The 16,967-nt window shown below is 33.6% G+C and overlaps 1 protein-coding gene across 1 annotated transcript; it reads right to left on the bottom strand.

The window, feature by feature from the left end:
- Positions 1 to 827: 827 nt before the first annotated feature.
- POK2 (phragmoplast orienting kinesin 2) lies at positions 828 to 12,922 on the bottom strand. The gene is made up of 37 exons (XM_079069966.1): positions 12,696 to 12,922; positions 11,929 to 12,619; positions 11,679 to 11,834; positions 11,505 to 11,588; positions 11,299 to 11,418; positions 11,096 to 11,209; positions 10,940 to 11,032; positions 10,694 to 10,854; positions 10,542 to 10,616; positions 10,378 to 10,465; positions 10,226 to 10,284; positions 10,059 to 10,122; positions 9,918 to 9,983; positions 9,663 to 9,803; positions 9,396 to 9,500; positions 9,085 to 9,320; positions 8,914 to 8,983; positions 8,792 to 8,839; positions 8,667 to 8,711; positions 8,422 to 8,583; positions 7,180 to 8,322; positions 6,766 to 7,083; positions 4,310 to 6,664; positions 4,123 to 4,230; positions 3,908 to 4,029; positions 3,742 to 3,829; positions 3,562 to 3,636; positions 3,240 to 3,488; positions 3,059 to 3,157; positions 2,881 to 2,955; positions 2,739 to 2,797; positions 2,452 to 2,563; positions 2,265 to 2,375; positions 1,996 to 2,163; positions 1,605 to 1,670; positions 1,268 to 1,387; positions 828 to 1,158 (listed from the first exon to the last, which is right to left on the bottom strand). The coding sequence occupies exons 2-37, from the start codon at positions 12,616 to 12,618 to the stop codon at positions 1,033 to 1,035; spliced, it is 7,971 nt and encodes a 2,656-aa protein (XP_078926092.1). The 5' UTR covers position 12,619; positions 12,696 to 12,922; the 3' UTR covers positions 828 to 1,032.
- Between the last annotated feature and the right edge of the window lie 4,045 nt (positions 12,923 to 16,967).

The raw sequence follows: 16,967 nt of genomic DNA on the forward strand, positions 1-16,967 counted from the left end.
ATTAATAAAAAACACAATAATGATAATTTATATATGATTTTGGGATTTTTTTGTGATTCTCTTTAATAAATATCATTACTATAATCATAAAGATATTATCTAAATACAATTCCTAAATAGAGTCTCATGATATATTTGACCTAGAACCCATTCTTTATGACAAATCAACAAAAATCTTATTAATTGTATTTAACATATGTTTTTATAACTATTGTAGCTCCTATATTAGGGTTATTGTCATAAAAGTCTCATATTTACATGAAATGTGTGGTTATTTCCTAAGTATCGATTTTTTAATAATTATTTGACATGCTGTCAATTTTTTGCAAATAAACATAGGACCTTCCATGTTCAACATGTGCATGTGGTCTGATGCTTTCCCTTCTTCCCCGAGAACAGAGGTTGAAGTGATGGTTCGTGGATTTACGTCTTTGGTTAGAACCGACTTGTTTAGCTTTGTCTTAGGAATCCATTGAAGGTAACCGAAGGAATTAAGCGAAATATAAAACTTCTCAGAGAAAACACATTAGAATTGAGTGAAATGTGGAGTATTCATCTTCATAAATTTATACAAAATTGTATTTTTTTTTTTTTTAAAAGATAAAGAAAGGCAAGATCTTGAATGAAAAAGATAAAGGTGGCAAGGGGAATCAGTTTGCCCTAACAATTAATTATAAACCATAAAGTTGGATTGCCTCTACAATAACCAAACCACAATATCTTTAAAATGGTTCTTTTCTATTATTTTAATAATGGGTTTTCTCTACATATTTTTTTATGTTCAAAATACCATTAAAAATAAAAAAAAAATAAAAAAATACTAGTAATTAGGTATAATTTCCATCTCATATAAATTGCATCAACATATAACTTACATAAAATGTGTAGTAGTAGTAAGTTGACAAAAATTGTGCTTTTGGTTTTACACACGTGCTATAACTATACAAATTTGTGCTAATGGTTTTAAAAACTATACAACAACTTCAAGAAATCTTGAAATGTTAAAACTTTAAAGTAATGAAACCATCTTTTTCACCGATCTAAACTAGTAAGAAACGGACTTCTGAATGTTCTTCTACTGTTGTTGATTGGTCTGTTTTCCTCAACCGTTTGTGGCATCATTTCAGACAACCGTACTCTTTCGTTACTGATCCTATTCTGTTAAGAAAACATTCAAATACATATGAGTATTTTCTTTTCTTTTGACTTAATGTAGAATAAACGATTTAATAGAAAAAATATATATATATATATATATCTTTAATACCTTATGTTGTAGATCTTGTAATTCTCTTTCAAGGGAGGCCACACGTCCCTGCAACTGTTCTAATGCTTCTTCCGCCATGGAAATGCTGACATCAGATGTCGGCCCTGTTATGCCAGCTACCTGTTTTGCACAAACCAAAAAAAAATGTTTATTCAGATGAACAGTATGCTGCAAGAACACAGATAATGTGTGATACGTATTGGACTGAGTGAGACTAACAGTACAGAACAGAACAAAACATAACAGGTTCTATTGTGTCTGATGCAAAAGACATAAGTGCCCTCATGAACAAAAGACTTCCAAAAAAGCATGGGTGTTTTTATATAATAACACGAACCTTTAAAATGCTGGTGCACAAGGCTGCCAACTTCTGTGCTAATAGATCCCTCTCTTCTTCTGTTCCCTATGAATAAAGTAGATAACAAAATATAAAGTCAAATCTTTCATAGCATGGTCAACCCTTTTTTTTTCATTAAGTTTTGTCTGGATGTTTTAGAAAAAATCTTTGAATAAACAGCGGCAGGCACATATTAGAGTAAATTACATTTTTGGTCCTTGAAGAAAACTGATTTTTCAGATTTGTTCTTATCAAATTTTGGTTCTTATTTAAGGTTTTTGATCACTGTTGCAAGTAAAATGACTATATTTTGGGACCAAAATTGCAAAAATCAGCTTTACTGAGGGACCAAAAATGTAATTTACTCAAGGAAAAGAGTACACTACACTACCTTAAGTTTTTCATGAATTTGTAGCTCAGTTTCCACATCAGAAAAGTCGTTCCCACTTTTTGCTCGTAAATTAGCAAGTTCTTCCTTAACACGACAAAGTATTTCATCTGATCTTCTCAGCTTACGAATTAATTCATCATTCTGATTTTTTAAACTATTATTCTCCTCCTGTTATATAAAAAAAATATATCATCTTTAACAACATTTTGCCCAACCAATATGAAAAAAAAAAAATGATTTGGATTATTATTATTATTATTATATCTTGCCTTTATTTTCATATGGTGATGAATTCTTTGTTGAATATTTTGCTGGCCTGATAATTTCTTGACTTCAGCTTCAAGCTCAATGACTTTCATCTTGTGATTAGCAATTTCGGTCTATAAGCACAAAGGCAATTTAGCAAAATAATTGAAAAATAAAATAAGTGCAAAAAGGTTATTTAGGATTTTAAACCTTGAACATTTCATTTTCGGTTTTGAGTAAACGATCTCTTTGACGAAGTTGTTCTAATGCAACTTGTGCTGTGATCAATTCAGATTGTTTTCTTTCAATTTCCTCCAGCCACCTAATAATATTAAAAAATTAATAATAAGAAGAAGAAGAATATCATTCATACCACCATTGCATGGTTATGTTTGGTTACCAAGGAATGGAATGGATTATTCCATTCCTTCCATGATTCCATCATACCAAACACTACTTAAAGTCTAAAATTAAAACTTGGATGCCTATTTGTTTACCCCTTTCGCTCCATAACTAACTCATTCAGTTGCTCCTTTAGCTTAATAACCTCCTCTTCCTGCAAAAAGAAACATACATCAATTTTATATATTATATAATAACATTTTGTCGGGTCCCACAAAATGAAATTGTTTACATTACCTGAATATGTACTTCAGCATTATGAATTCGAGCCTTTTCAGTTATTTCCTCAATTTGGTTGCCATCCATCAACGACTGCCATTAAAACAAACACATTGATTATTAAAGATTAAAAAAAATCACTTCAGAAAACACATTGGAATCAATACAAGAAACAAAATTTATAATAGTTTTTTACCGAATAAGTTGTCATATCCATCTTTATGCCCAACAAATCACGCAACACATCATGAGTCATGCTCCCTGACATAGCCAATTTTGCATTCAATGCAAATATCTGAAAATATAAATTCATGTAAGACATGATATTCTTTCGGAAAAAGATAAATTTTATCTATAAAAAGATTTGAAATTTATGCCTCTTTTTGGCGACTTGCAGCCAATGCTTCAAGCTCTTCAATTCGCTTTCTTGCAGTAGTAAGCTCTTCATCTCTCTCAGACTTCATTTGTTGTGCTAATCCTATTCCTATGCATTTAAAAGGGGAACCAGATCCTCTTGTTCTTGATCCATTCTTTTCTAGTTTCTTTGATGGTGAATTTGAGATGTGGGAAACAGAAACATCTGATTTGACTTGGTCAGCAACAGCCATTGCCTCCAACGCTTTAAACTGTTTTTTGAAGTTAAGATTGTAAAAAAAATATCAAGAATTTAATCAAAAAAAAAATCTAACTATTGTTTACCGTTTGTTTGTACTCTCTAGCTTGAGCTTCAGCATGCAGATTAAGCTCGGAAATGTGAGCTTTATGTTGGACAATCTAAGAAAAAATTTAAAAAAGAATAAAAATACAGGTTAAATTAGTTAACTTACATATGGGTTTAATCAGATTATCAGATACAAGAAAAAAGAGAAGAACTTGCACCTCTTTATCTTTGTTGGCAATCTCTTTTTCAAGAAGTTCAACCCGCTGAAGGGACTCTTGAAGACTTTTCTCTTTTTCATTCAAAGCTCTGTAGAAAAAAGAGTAACGTGTCAACCAAAATGCAGTATTATTTCAACATTACTTTGATGAGTTATGGTTATCAAACCTTTTCACGTCTGAATCACTAGTTTTGACTTGGTTGATTTGTTGTTTAAATGCATGAAACTCTAGTTCTAGCTCTTCCCTTTGCAATCGTTGCCTTTCTGCATCTCCTTTGACCATGTCAACCTTAAATATACAACAAAAATTAAAAATACATCTAAAGTTTTACAATATAATGCTAACTTCCAATTAAAAAAAAAAAAAAAAGAAGAAGCTAACCTGGTTTTCAAGGACAGTCACCATACAATCCAGCTCTTCAACAGATTTCTCATATAATTTCACCTCCTCTTCTTTCTCTTCAGCATACAGTCTACTTGTTTCAGCAATCTATATTCAAAAAAAGAATTAACAATGTTGTAGAAACGAGATTTCATTAAGTAAAAACAAAACAATAACATTCAACTACCTGTTTGGATTCGGTAGCAATTGCCTCATTTTCTTCAGCAAGAGCTTGTGCCATCTCTAACTCCTTTCTTACTTCAAGAAGCTCACAGGTTCTTGATTCAACCAATGTTTCCATTTCAACAAGATTAGTTCCCAATTGAACCAATTCCATTTCCATTCTCTCATTAGCTTCCTTGACCTTTGCCAATTCCATTCCGGTCGTCTCATGTGCTTTTAAGGCATCTTTCAGTGTTTGGATTTCAGAAAATAGTGATTTTACCAACTCACGCTCTCTTGAAACATCTGCTTCAAGTGCATTGATCATGGCAACTTTCTCCTTCAGTTGACCTTCAAGAACTTGACCTTTTACAATGTTTTCATCAAGCTCTTCCGCTAAAGCCTCCAGAGAAGCTTCTAATTCTTCAATTTCATCTTTCTGATCTTGAGTTTTGGAGGAGGATTCCTGTAACAACTGTAAATCAAATACTAACCCTTCAACAACTTCATCCTTTCTTTCCAACTCACTGTGAACATACATATTTTCAGAAATCACCTCGTTCAAGATGGAATCTTTCAATTGCATATCCACATTAGTCATAATCATGTTTTCTTCAAACTTCTCAAGAACCATAAACATGCTGTTATTCTCATTTTCAAGAATCTTTCTTCGTGAATCGATTTGCTTTAGTTTTGATGACACATTAAGCAGCTCAATTTCTTTTGCCTTGACATCTTTCTGCAAAAAGGCAACCTCAGCTTCTTTCTCCAACAAGATGGAATCTTTCAGTTGTATATCCATATTGGCATAAATCATGTTTTCTTTAAACTTTTCAAGAACCATAAACATATTATTATTCTCGTTCTCAAGATTCCTTTTATGTGAATCCATTTGCTTTAGTCCTGATGTCACCATAAGCAACTCAGCTTCTTTTCCCTTGACATCTCTGTGCAAATTGGCCACCTCGGCTTCTTTCTCCAACAAGATGGAATCTTTCAGTTGCATATCCACAATGGCAATGATCATGTTTTCTTTAAACTTTTCAAGAACCATTAACATGCTATTATTCTCATTCTCAAGATCCTTTCTTTGTGAATCCAATTGTTCTAATCTTGATGACACAATAAGCAGCTCAATTTCTTTTGCCTTCACATCTTTGTTCAAAAAGGCAACCTCAGCTTCTTTTTCCAACAAGATGGAATCTTTTGATTGAATATCCACATTAGCCATAACCATGTTTTCTTTAAACTTCTCAAGAACCATTAACATTTTGTCATTCTCATTCTCAAGATCCTTTCTTTTTGAATCCATTTGGCTCAGCCCTGATGACACGATAAGCAGCTCGGCTTCTTTGTCCAGCAAGATTGCATCTTTGAATTGCATATCCACATTAATCATAATCATGTTTTCTTTAAACTTCTCAAGAACCATAAACATATTGTTATTCTCATGCTCAAGATCCATATTTTGTGAATCCATTTGTTTTAGTGCTGATGACACAATAAGCAATTCAATTTCTTTTACAAACAAATCCACCATGAACTTCTCTTCAAGATCTCTCAGCTCTTCATCTTTATCCATGGCATTCATTTCCTTCACTAAAGCAGAAAGCTCAGATCCCATGTAATTCAATCTTTCCACCATTGCTTCCTCTTGAAGCTGTAAGCTTAGTATCCTCTTTTCAAAACTGGCTAGCTTCATGGAAAGCACTCCAGTTTCTTCTGTACTCTTAGTGACATGATCAAAACTATTCTTGATGTCAGCAAGTAACTTCCCTTGAACCACTCTACACATTTCCAGCTCTTTTCTTGATTTCGAGTTATGGTCCTTTAGTTGTGACACTAGAGAATTCGATTCACATAAACCATGTTGAAGCAAACCATTTTCTGCATTCAGACCAGTTACTGTTTGCAAGAGTATTCCCATGTGACACACATGTAGCACTGACACAGCACAATCTTTCATAATAATCTCAGACCATATGTCTTCAAGCCATGAATGAATTAACTTACTTGAATCATGAAGGTGAGACTTCATGGAAAACAAATCAGACACTGTTGGCATCAAATCCTTATCTACCAAAGACTGGATTTCCATAATCATACCCTCGAGCTCCCTTACTTCTTTCTTCATTCCCATAATATCTTCTTCATAATTTTCCTTAAGGGTATCCCTCTCATTGACTAAAGCAACCTCCTTTTTCTTCAAAGCTTCAATGTCAAGCTTCATGGTTTCATTTGCAATCACGAGCTCATTGATCATAACATCTGCTTCTTTGATTGTGTAATGAGCCTCTTCAAACTTAGCAAGAACACAAGAAGATTCTGCTGCATGTTCTGCTGCATTTACCTTCGCATCCATAAGTTCAAGCTCGTAAAGCTATGTAGTTAAAGAAAAATGTCAATTATAAGATACCCTTTCGACAATTTCCTAAAAGGAGAACTTTTTGTGTTCAATCATAGAGGAGATGCATAGCATACCTTTCTTTTGTAAGAGCATGATTTGCATGATTCTTGTAAAAGTTCTTCAACAGTTTGTATCTTGTGATCCAAAGAACCCATTGCTCCTCCAATTTGATTTTCAAAACAATCAACAACAGATTGTAAAGCCATAACCTGATGCATCAGGGTTTCAATACTTTTGTGATTCTGTTTTTCGGAAAGTCGTACTGATTCTTTCTCAGAATGTAGTCTGGCCATCTCACTTTTCACTCCATTAAGACTCCCAAGGGCAGTCTCTAGCTCTTTCTTCAAAAGTGAAATCGTATCATCCCTGCGACTCATATTCAAGTCTTTCTTCTGAAACAACAATAATCAATGAATTACAATGTTTTAAAAACAGAAACCAAATCCTGAAATTTGACAAAAAGTGTATAATCCATTTTCAAAAGTTACCTTTTTTGCTTCACAAATGTCCACAATGTGACTTCTTTTCAATTCCTCAAGCTCAGCTTCTTTCTGTGTAAGTGCTTCAAGACAACTATCTTTCATCTCAGAAAAACTGTTTACGATCACAAATGCAACCGTTGCAGATGCAGATGCCTTCTTTATCTGCTCCTCCCTTTGTTTATTTTGTTTGATCAATTGACTGATTATTCTGTCCTTTTTACTGCAGTCTTCTTGATGGGCTTCTGTCATTACCATAGTCGCCCCTCTCAGTGACCTCAGCAATCCCTCCATTTCATTCCCTCTGTTTTTTGCATCTTCTAAACACGCATTAAGTTCCTTTATTCGTGACTCCTTTTCAAATATGCTTCGTGTGATCATCTGTAATTGGTCAAAAATCGTAACATCATCAAGATCATGTGAGATGTCCTCAAGTGTCTCATGGCCTGTAGTAAGAACATCATGTATCTCATCACTTAATAATTGCCACTCTTCAGATAAGCTGCTCAACTGTCTTTCTTTCTCTTCATACTTTGATTTGATCTCTCTTTCTTTCATGATACTGTCATCTAATTGCTGTTGAAGGCTGCAAACTTCTTCTTGCAAACAAACTATAACTTCAGCAGTTTCAGCCTCGACTTGCTTCCTCACTTCATCCATTTCTTCTTCATTTGATGCCTGAAATGCCTTATCAGTTTTGTACCAGTTATTCGTTCTCCTGGCTTTTTCAAGAGAATCCTTCATCTTGTTCAACTTGTCTTGTGATTCTTGACTGAGAATTGTATCTTTTTTAAGCTCTTTTTCATGAAGTATTTGAGCATACCGGTCATTACTGTTTCTAAGAGCTTCCACCTCATTGATAGATACAAGTTGTTGAGTCTCAAGAGCCTCAATGACAGATTTTGCTTCCTCAAGCTCCTCCTTTAAGTCTGTATATTGTTTTGTTATCAACATATACTTCTCTTCAGTTGACTTCAAACTTTCCACTATTTCCCCACAGGATGAACTCTCTTCCTTGAGAAGTGTCTTTAGAATGTCTACTTCCAGTTGAAGATTCATAACTTCTTCAATGTAATTCACATGAGTTTCCTCCATCTTTTGGATTGTATGTAAAGACTGATCGCCTACAGAAGCAGCTTCTATTATGGGGTCCTGAAAAGAGCATCATAATGAACCTAAATTGCTGGGAATGTATATTATAATAATTTATCTTTGTACGATTATTATCTCTTATAATAACCATAAGTTAACCTTTATGACCTCAGTAGCACCACCATGGTCATGTGCTATAGATTTCTGGTTTTCCAGTAAAGTATTAAGGGCTGCAATCTCCCTGCATAGTTTTTCATTTCTCTCTAAGCAAGAATTTAGGTTATTTCTGCACATCTCCAACTCTTCTTGGCTCTTTTGCAACTGAAAAATGTAACACTTAAACTTAGACTGATGATAAGTTTTTTGTATTTTACTGAGAAAAGGTAAAAAGACCAAGTGCAAACCTCTAATCTAACAGAATTGTTTTCTTTATTGTCCTGTGCGGCTTCCTATTGCCATTTTCAAGAAGTTACTTCATAGATGATGGGTAAAATAGGAAAGCTTAAATACCAAAACTTGCATATCTTACCTTTTGGATCTGATCATGTTGTTTGTTCTCATCAAGAAAGAGAACCAACTGTCAAAAAAATATTTTGGTTACAAAGGTTTCTACAGCAAGAAATCAAGTTCCAGTTAGGTTTTCATGAATACCTGATTCCTCATTTCAGATACTTCCTTCAATAACATTTCTCTCTCCCCTTCTTCATAAAAGTCTTGAAATCTAGACCATGAACATAACAAGTATTAAGACTAGATCAAAGTGTTTTTCACATTATAAAACCCTAAACCATTCTTAATAAAATCCTTTTTGATGAAATATACCTTCTAAGTTGTTCAAGAAGCCTAATGTTTTCCAAAGCAAAGCGTGTCACTTCTGGGTTCCTATCAACTTTTGCACGAAGCATCTCAATTTCTTCAATGAGCATGTTATTCTCTTCTAGCATATAAGAGTCTGCAGGTATTGATCCAGCAAGAAGAGACTTCATTCGATGAATCTTGTCTTCTCTAAACTTCAACATCATCTTTGTGCACTTATTGTCATCCTCTCTTTGACGAACCTAAAAGTAAATTTCAGTTTTAAATACAATATGCCAGTAATGTCATATTACATACCAAATTGGATAACAATTTACCAGTCGATTTAACTGTTCTATTTCTGCTTCAAGTTGTTTAATAGAAGCTTCCGACATTTGCTCTCTCCTCAAGGCTCCAGTCAATGAAGTCTCTAAAGATTTCAGCTGAGAAACAGAATGAATACAAGCAAATGAGACCCAAAATGTCGGCTTAGTATCTAGTTGAAAAACAAGTATAAATAGTAGCTAATCGTTATAATTTTTTGTGAATTAGCGCACTGAAATAGTAGGTAAAACATGAAACCCCCTAAATATTACTTAGTATACCTGTTTAGAGGAAACCTTCAGGATTTTGTTATCATGTCCATTGCAATCATTCTCTTGTTCTTGTGTAGCCTCTTCAATGACTTTTGGACCAAATGCTAAAGACCTGGATATATTGTTCCTCTTAAGGATAGCAAGCTCCTCCTGATTAAATAAAAAGATGGTTACTTTACCATAAATTTAGGTACATGCTTATTATAGAATATGGATACAATTTTATTGGGTTTGAAAAATAACAATAGAAAAGAAAAGAATTACCTTTAGAAATTGTATTTGCTGTTGAAGCACCATGATATCTCCAGAGGCATCTTCATTTACAACAGCCTTGGAAACAGAAAACAAGATGAAAGGTTTCAAAATGGTGCTTTGAATAAGATCTAAATTATGTAACTTGCTTACATTGTTCTGAATAAGTTTTGCACGCTGAGCAAACTTGAGAGTGTTTAATGTTTCAGTAGCAGAACTGACATAGAAAGACAAGATAAGATGGTTGGTTTATCATTAAAAAACAGGAAGAAAACAAGAAAGTTAAATTATTAAATAAAAGTAAAAATATATGAACATACCATATCGAGGGACTAACATTAGCAATTATCATTGTTTTCGAATTACCACCCAACGAGTCCTGCATAAAATGTTGTAACTTGTAAACATAAGAAAATGAAAAATCATGCTGAATTTCACAGCAAACAAAAAATTAAAAGTTTAAGGTATTCACCTGTAGAAGGAAAGTCAATCTTGAATCTCTGTAAGGAACATGTCGTGTCCTTGCATTAGCACCATCTACTAGGACCATTATCACATGACTAGAAAGATAGATTCCGTGTTACAAATATGGGAACACAAAACAAGAAAAAAGAAAGCAAATAAAGCTGTTCATACCCTAGGGTAGATAATGATTTGTTTATATTTGCAGCTTCCTTTAATCGTTCACCTTCAGCACCTGAAGTTTTTTGTCTATTAAGACAAAAGGAAAAGATTTGATGAGTAACAAAACAGGAAACTATAAAAAAGATTGTAATCAAATGCAGCACCTTTCTGAACCAGCCAGATCAACAAGATTCAGCCTTGCAAATCTAAGGTTAGATGTTGAGTCTTTCTCCCACCTACTTTCAATCACACACGTGAAAACACTGTGGGAACGACTGCTTTCTCTATTCATATTTGTTGCAGCAACTCTCCTATTTGCAGAACCCTATATGTCAAGAAGCACAACAATGATGAGAAAAAAGGTAAAATAAGTAATACCATTTTACCATGAGATAGTTAATAGTAATTACCCGACTCAGAAGCCGAAGGATATCACCCACAGTGTGAACTTCACATTCTGTTAGATTTTCCACATACACACCCTTCTTGACATCCTCCCTTAGCTGAAAACCAGAGAAAGTTAGATAACTGTAGCACTTGTAAGGTTACTAAACAACTAAACTTACTTGCAAATTTGTAGATGAAGGGTCAAGAAGATCAGTAATTTGCTCATTGTAGATTTCTAGAAAAGAACACTTGCAATTGTATGTTAATCTTTCATCCATTCGACTCTCTTCTTCCTGTACATTGGAATGAAAATTGCATTTTCAAGGTGAAGAACTAAAAGAGTGTGAGCTAGAAAATAAAGATACAAATATGTTGTATTTACCGCGATGATTCTAGCAAATAAAAACTCAAACATCCGTGGAGTCATCCCCCGCTGTGGACTTGGTTTTAATTCAAGTTCATTTATCTCACCAAGCATTGTGTGTGTCTTTCCACTTCCAGTCTACATAAGTAAACAAGAAAACTAAAACACGTGTATAATATTATTTTAAAGATAATGAAATGCAGAAATGCATATAATAATGTTACCTGCCCATATGCAAAGATACAACTATTATATCCAGACAAACAATTCTCCACCATTGGCAGACCAACCATCCTAAAAAGAGTTTCCTGCACAAATTCATACTTCTTGTAACACATTGCAATTAAAAGAATCAAGTTCATGGACAAACAGAACTCAGTATTGTTCCTTTCTGGTACCTGGTCAATTGTTTCACAAGCAACATGGTCAAAAGTAAATCGTGTTTCTGGATGCCCTACCCAGGTCAGGCATTGTGCACTTTCTTGTTTTAAACACCTGTTGTAACCTTGAGCACTAAGCTCCATGTTGTTGAGTGGACGAATTCGTATCAAAACCTAAAAAAAAAAAAGCAAACCTCATAAGCTAACCCTTTTGAAGTTGAATAATTGTGGAATTAGTATAAATGTTATGGCAAAAAGGTGAACTTACTTGTACATTATGATCCATCCAGAATGATGGATCTTCTTTGAGGTCAATATGTGGTACCTCCACAGTATTTACAGTAGTGTAGGTGTTCTGAAGTCCTCTAGATAACGCTGCAAAGCTTCCATTGCTGCGCACACCTCCACTGATAGGAGGCCTTGAACTACCTCCCTGAGACAGTCCTGGATTTGGAGGTTTATTCACACTCTTTGTAGGTGTATTCTGTGTAGAATTAGACTGTGTATTCTGGGTAGAATTACACTCGGAATAACCTGAACTTAAAGCTCTTCCAACTGTTCTGCATGACCTAGGAGTGTTTGTATTCATGTTCATATTCATAGTCCCGCTTTTCCCCTCCATCCTTGAATCCGAACCCCATCCATATCTATTCCTAGCTAGACCTCCTTGTTTTTCTGGAGTTTTCATTGGCATCCCCGATTCTGAATGCTTACTGGCATTGACCTTCGTGGGCGTTCTATCCAGTTTCGAGCTTTTAAACCCTAATTCCTGATCACGCTTACCAGGGTTTTGCACAGGGTCTCGAATTGCATTCAATGGTGGCCTGGAGGACGAGTCGGTACCCACCTGAGATGCTGATGATTCATGAAACTTGCCATTTACAGGCATATTTTCAGGTTCATCGAAATCAGTGCTTTTACCAGAATTCCGACGCAAGAACTTGAGATCTCTCAACATTCTGGTTAGCAAAGGAAATAAGAACTTGGAATATTATAAGTAAAGAAAACGATCGAGAACAATAATAGAATGCATACCTGAAAGATGAAGTGAGAAATATTATTCCAAATCTACGACCAACCCCTGAAATTGTTCTTAAAAACAATCAATACAAACTGTAGTATGACATATGTTTTTAGCTCTACATGAAAAACGATGAATGCTGATTCAAAATCTCTCAATCTCCCTCTCACTCTCACCCTCACTCTCTCCCACGCACATCAAGAATCCATTAATGACGGAGTTGAGTTTGAATTTGTGGAGAAATTTGAAATGGGGTAGAAAACATGTATGGCGCTTTTAATTATTTAAATATGGAATAGGGTTTGTTTTGTAAAAAGAAATAAATAAAGGGGAGAACTAAAAAATAAAGGGTATTGCTTGTAGAGGGCTACTTAACGGCTATGCATCCAAGGGGACCTCTAAATTTTGAATTTAAACTTTGAGAAAATACGAATCATATCCATCCCACCGATTACTTTCTGTCTTTCTGATAAATAGCTAATGATTAACAAAATAATCAAATCGAACTAGTGTTTTTTTTTTTTTTGGTTTTTTTTTTTCGTTTTTCTTCTTATTTTTTATTTTAAATATTTTTTCTTTTCAGTTTATTATTCTCTTTTTATTTTGTTTTTTAAAGATCAGATTTTTTTTCATATATCACTTTTTTATTTTTTATTTTATTTTAGTTTTTTACTTTTTTTTATTTAAGTTTAACATAATGCTTTGATGTTATTTATATAAATTATACAAACCACCTTCAACATCAAATCTTAGTCATCTTAAATTAAAAATATCATTACAAATACAATGTTCTTTAAGATACAAAAACTCAAACAGAATGCAATGTGTTGTTTAAGGTAAATAAAATTCAAAAAAAAAAAGAACATCTTAATCACCATATAAACCACAAAAAAAATGGAAGAAATAGACATCTAATGAACCAAAACAACAAAGCTCTTTGTGCACTATATTAGTTATATTGTAACGAAGCTCGTTGTGGAACAAATATGCATAAAATGAACAATAGCGTTATACATATTGACATTTGTTAGGGGTGTTGATCGGATATAACTTTTGGATTTTGGGTAGTTCGGTTCGGGTAGATTGGTTATTGTCTAATAAAAAAATAGTTGATAACTGTATTGTATAGAAATTTGGATAATTAGTTACGGGTAATTCGGGTATTAGGTTAGCTTCGGGTATTATCCGGAAAAAAAAAAAAAAAAAAAAAAAAAAAAAAAAAAAAAAACTTTTTAAAATTTTTGATTAATTTAATCCTTTCGTTTTACCATAAAAGCGTATGTTTTAGCATTAGTCATAGATCAAGTTGTTTTTTCACTCATATTTATTTGAAATTTAAGGATTCCAATAAAACTTTTATAATTTTTAACATTTTTGTTTGATAATGAGAACAGTGAATCGGTGGTTCACTTTCACATTTAGGTGCACATGATCTCAGGTTTTCGATTGCCGTGTACCTTAAGTACTATGAAAGATGATGAAGAGAAAATAACATATATCAAATAGAAGGAATTTACTTGTCAAAGTTCATGAAAGATAGTAAAACACCGAAATAAAAGATAACTACATGAGGAAGTACGGAGAACTCGGATGTGTAATGATAGTTTTAGTTTATGACGGCTAAAATTTGATGTTTAAAATGATTTTTATAAATTGTATAAATAATGCCAAAGCATTTATGTTAAATGTATATTTAAAAAAAACTAAAAAACTAAAAAAAATATTGATATTTAAAAAAATTGTAAAAAACTGAAATAAAAGAAAAGGTAAAAAAAATGTATATTTATAATAAATAAAAAAACGTTAAGAAAACTGAAAAATAAAGGAAAAATGAAAAAAAAAACTAATTTGATTAAAAAAAATCAAACTACATTAGATTGGTAAATATTTTTTGAAGAACCTTATTTTAGTCAAAAACTCAAGAATATGATATAAAAATTTTGTTTCAAATTTTGATTTCATTTTTCTTTAACACACATCGAATGTGATTTTATAACTTTTGAATTAAAAAAATATATGAATCATGTGTAAGACACAATAGCATCACAATATTTGTTTACAACAACAATATGCTTAATATCACGTTTTTATCAAACATCATAATATTTGTTTACAACAACAAATCAATATTATATTCAAGATTGCAATATCTAACTAATCTATTATTCTGATCATGTCTAACAACATGAGGTCTACGACTCTGGCAATTTGGACAATAATCGTTTAAAATGTGTAACTAAGGTTTGTGGGATCTAGGGTGTTGTATCCTAAAAGGTGCATGAATGGTGATGTTGGCCGATCATATAATTTGGTTGTTGGGGGGCATCAATTGTAACACTTGTTTTTTGGGTATGGTTATTTATTAATATTATGGAAATACAAAAGAGGTTTTTTTTTTTTTTTTGGGGGGGGGGGGGGGGGGTGGGGAATGACTTCGCAATACGACCATGTGTTACAGCGTGTAGAGAACACGTGGGGTTGTGATGCGACCTTATGTTGGTCGCGATGTGTCGTCGCCAACAACCCAAAACCCTAGGTCTCCGGATTTGAACATTATTTAAAGGCACTAACTCGTAATGTTTTCTCTTATTTCGAATGTAAACGTCCAGAAACCTTAGAAGTTTGAAACCATAGCCTTCATTCCTTGATTCTTGAACTTTGGTGTCATTAGAGTGAAGCTTGAAGGTGAATCAAGTGTCTTGGGTGCAAAGGAAGTAAGATCCAGAGAGTTTAGGCCTTCTTGTCAACTTATCATCCCATGTAAGTGTTAAAGTTTTCATATTTATGGTTTGTTACTTCTAGATCTAGAGTTTTGGTCATTTTTGGTCATTTTTGGTCTCTTTTGTTACAATATTCTTGGAGTTTGGAAAACTCCTAGTTTGTGTGTTGTTTTAGATGACTTTCTGGACTTTTTGATGTCAAAATAGTGCATGTTAAGCCCTTTTTGTGCTCCATTCATGAAAGCCCTAGCCTCTTCGGCTTTGCTTTTGGATCTAGGATTAGTGTTTAGAATGTTAGGGATTTACATGTTAGTAAAGTTTGGATTTTTATCCATTAGACACCTCCCATTATGGTGTCCGGAAAGTTATAGCCCCTAACTTAACAGATTAAGCACTTTGTAAAGTTGGTCATCCCTTGGTCACAGCACGACACGTAGGAGGGAATCGTGATTGGTTTAGACTATAGTATGTGTGCGCAACCATAGGCTGGTCCCAGCGTGTTGGACGTTGACTATTTTACCGGTTTAACTTTTGATCAAACTAGCCATGCCTTCAACATCCCCCTCATTGCTTATGCAGAATACATCCCAAAATATCAAATATTTCAACAATAAAATAAATTGTCAAAATGTATATGAGTACATCACATTCAATATAAAAACAAAGGTCAAATTAAATTATTAATTCAAACTTGATGGGGATATGGGCACACGACCCGACTTCAGCATAACATATCATCCTCAAACCGATTGACAGAGTGAGACGACGATTCATACTCTTGAGGATATGTTGAGAGCATGTATCGAATTCGGTAGGAGTTGGGATTCATATCTTATGTTGGCATTTTTTTCTTACAACAACAATTTCCACTCCAACATTAGTATGCCTCCCTTCGAGATGCTTTATGGGAGGAACTGTCGGACCCCGATTTGTTAGGGAGAGGTTGGTCAGAGGGTTATATGGAGCATTGATGTCATGCTCAAGACTATTAAGCATAATCAGTAGGTTCTCGAGAGACTGCAGATGGCGTAGAGTCGACAGGATATCTATGTCGATAGGCGTCTTTCTAAGTTAAAGTTTTAGGTGGGATATTTGGTTTTGCTGAAGGTGTCGCCTTGGAAAGGCATAATCCAGTTTCAGAAGAGGGGCAAGTTGTGCCTCGTGTGTAACACCCCAAAATTTTCAAAGTTATGGTTGTAAAATCTTTTCGGGAATTAACCTGCATTTAATAAAAACCTAGGTCCCACAAAAACATTTACAATTAAAATATTGGGTGTTACTATTAAGCATCAATACAACCATAGCGAACAAATAAGAATTATATCAATAAAATTAATAAGGAACTTAACAAGTTCCACTCCATTCTTTATCTCTTAACTTCTAACTTTCATTTATCATCTTTCTCCTTGAATATAACATGGGATACATGACATGTAAAAAAATACGTAATAAAATAATGTCTCGTGAGTTATGTGGGTTTGTGACCCAAAACACATTTACATGAAAAATCATTTCATTCATAACATAACATAGTTTTAGACCATAAAACATTTTCAAGGAAAACTC

This window comes from Lactuca virosa, chromosome 9 (genome assembly GCF_052849685.1).
Source record: "Lactuca virosa cultivar CGN04683 chromosome 9, Lactuca_virosa_CGN04683_v6, whole genome shotgun sequence".
NCBI classification, from domain to species: domain Eukaryota; kingdom Viridiplantae; phylum Streptophyta; class Magnoliopsida; order Asterales; family Asteraceae; genus Lactuca; species Lactuca virosa.

Coding starts and splice junctions, on each gene's coding strand:
- POK2 (XM_079069966.1), bottom strand. CDS start 12,618: ATGTTGAGAGATCTCAAGTTCTTGCGTCGGAATTCTGGTAAAAGCACT. Junction 11,210..11,298: donor TATTTGCTAGAATCATCGCG/GTAAATACAACA, acceptor TCCAATGTACAG/GAAGAAGAGAGTCGAATGGA. Junction 9,321..9,395: donor TAGAACAGTTAAATCGACTG/GTAAATTGTTAT, acceptor ATTTACTTTTAG/GTTCGTCAAAGAGAGGATGA.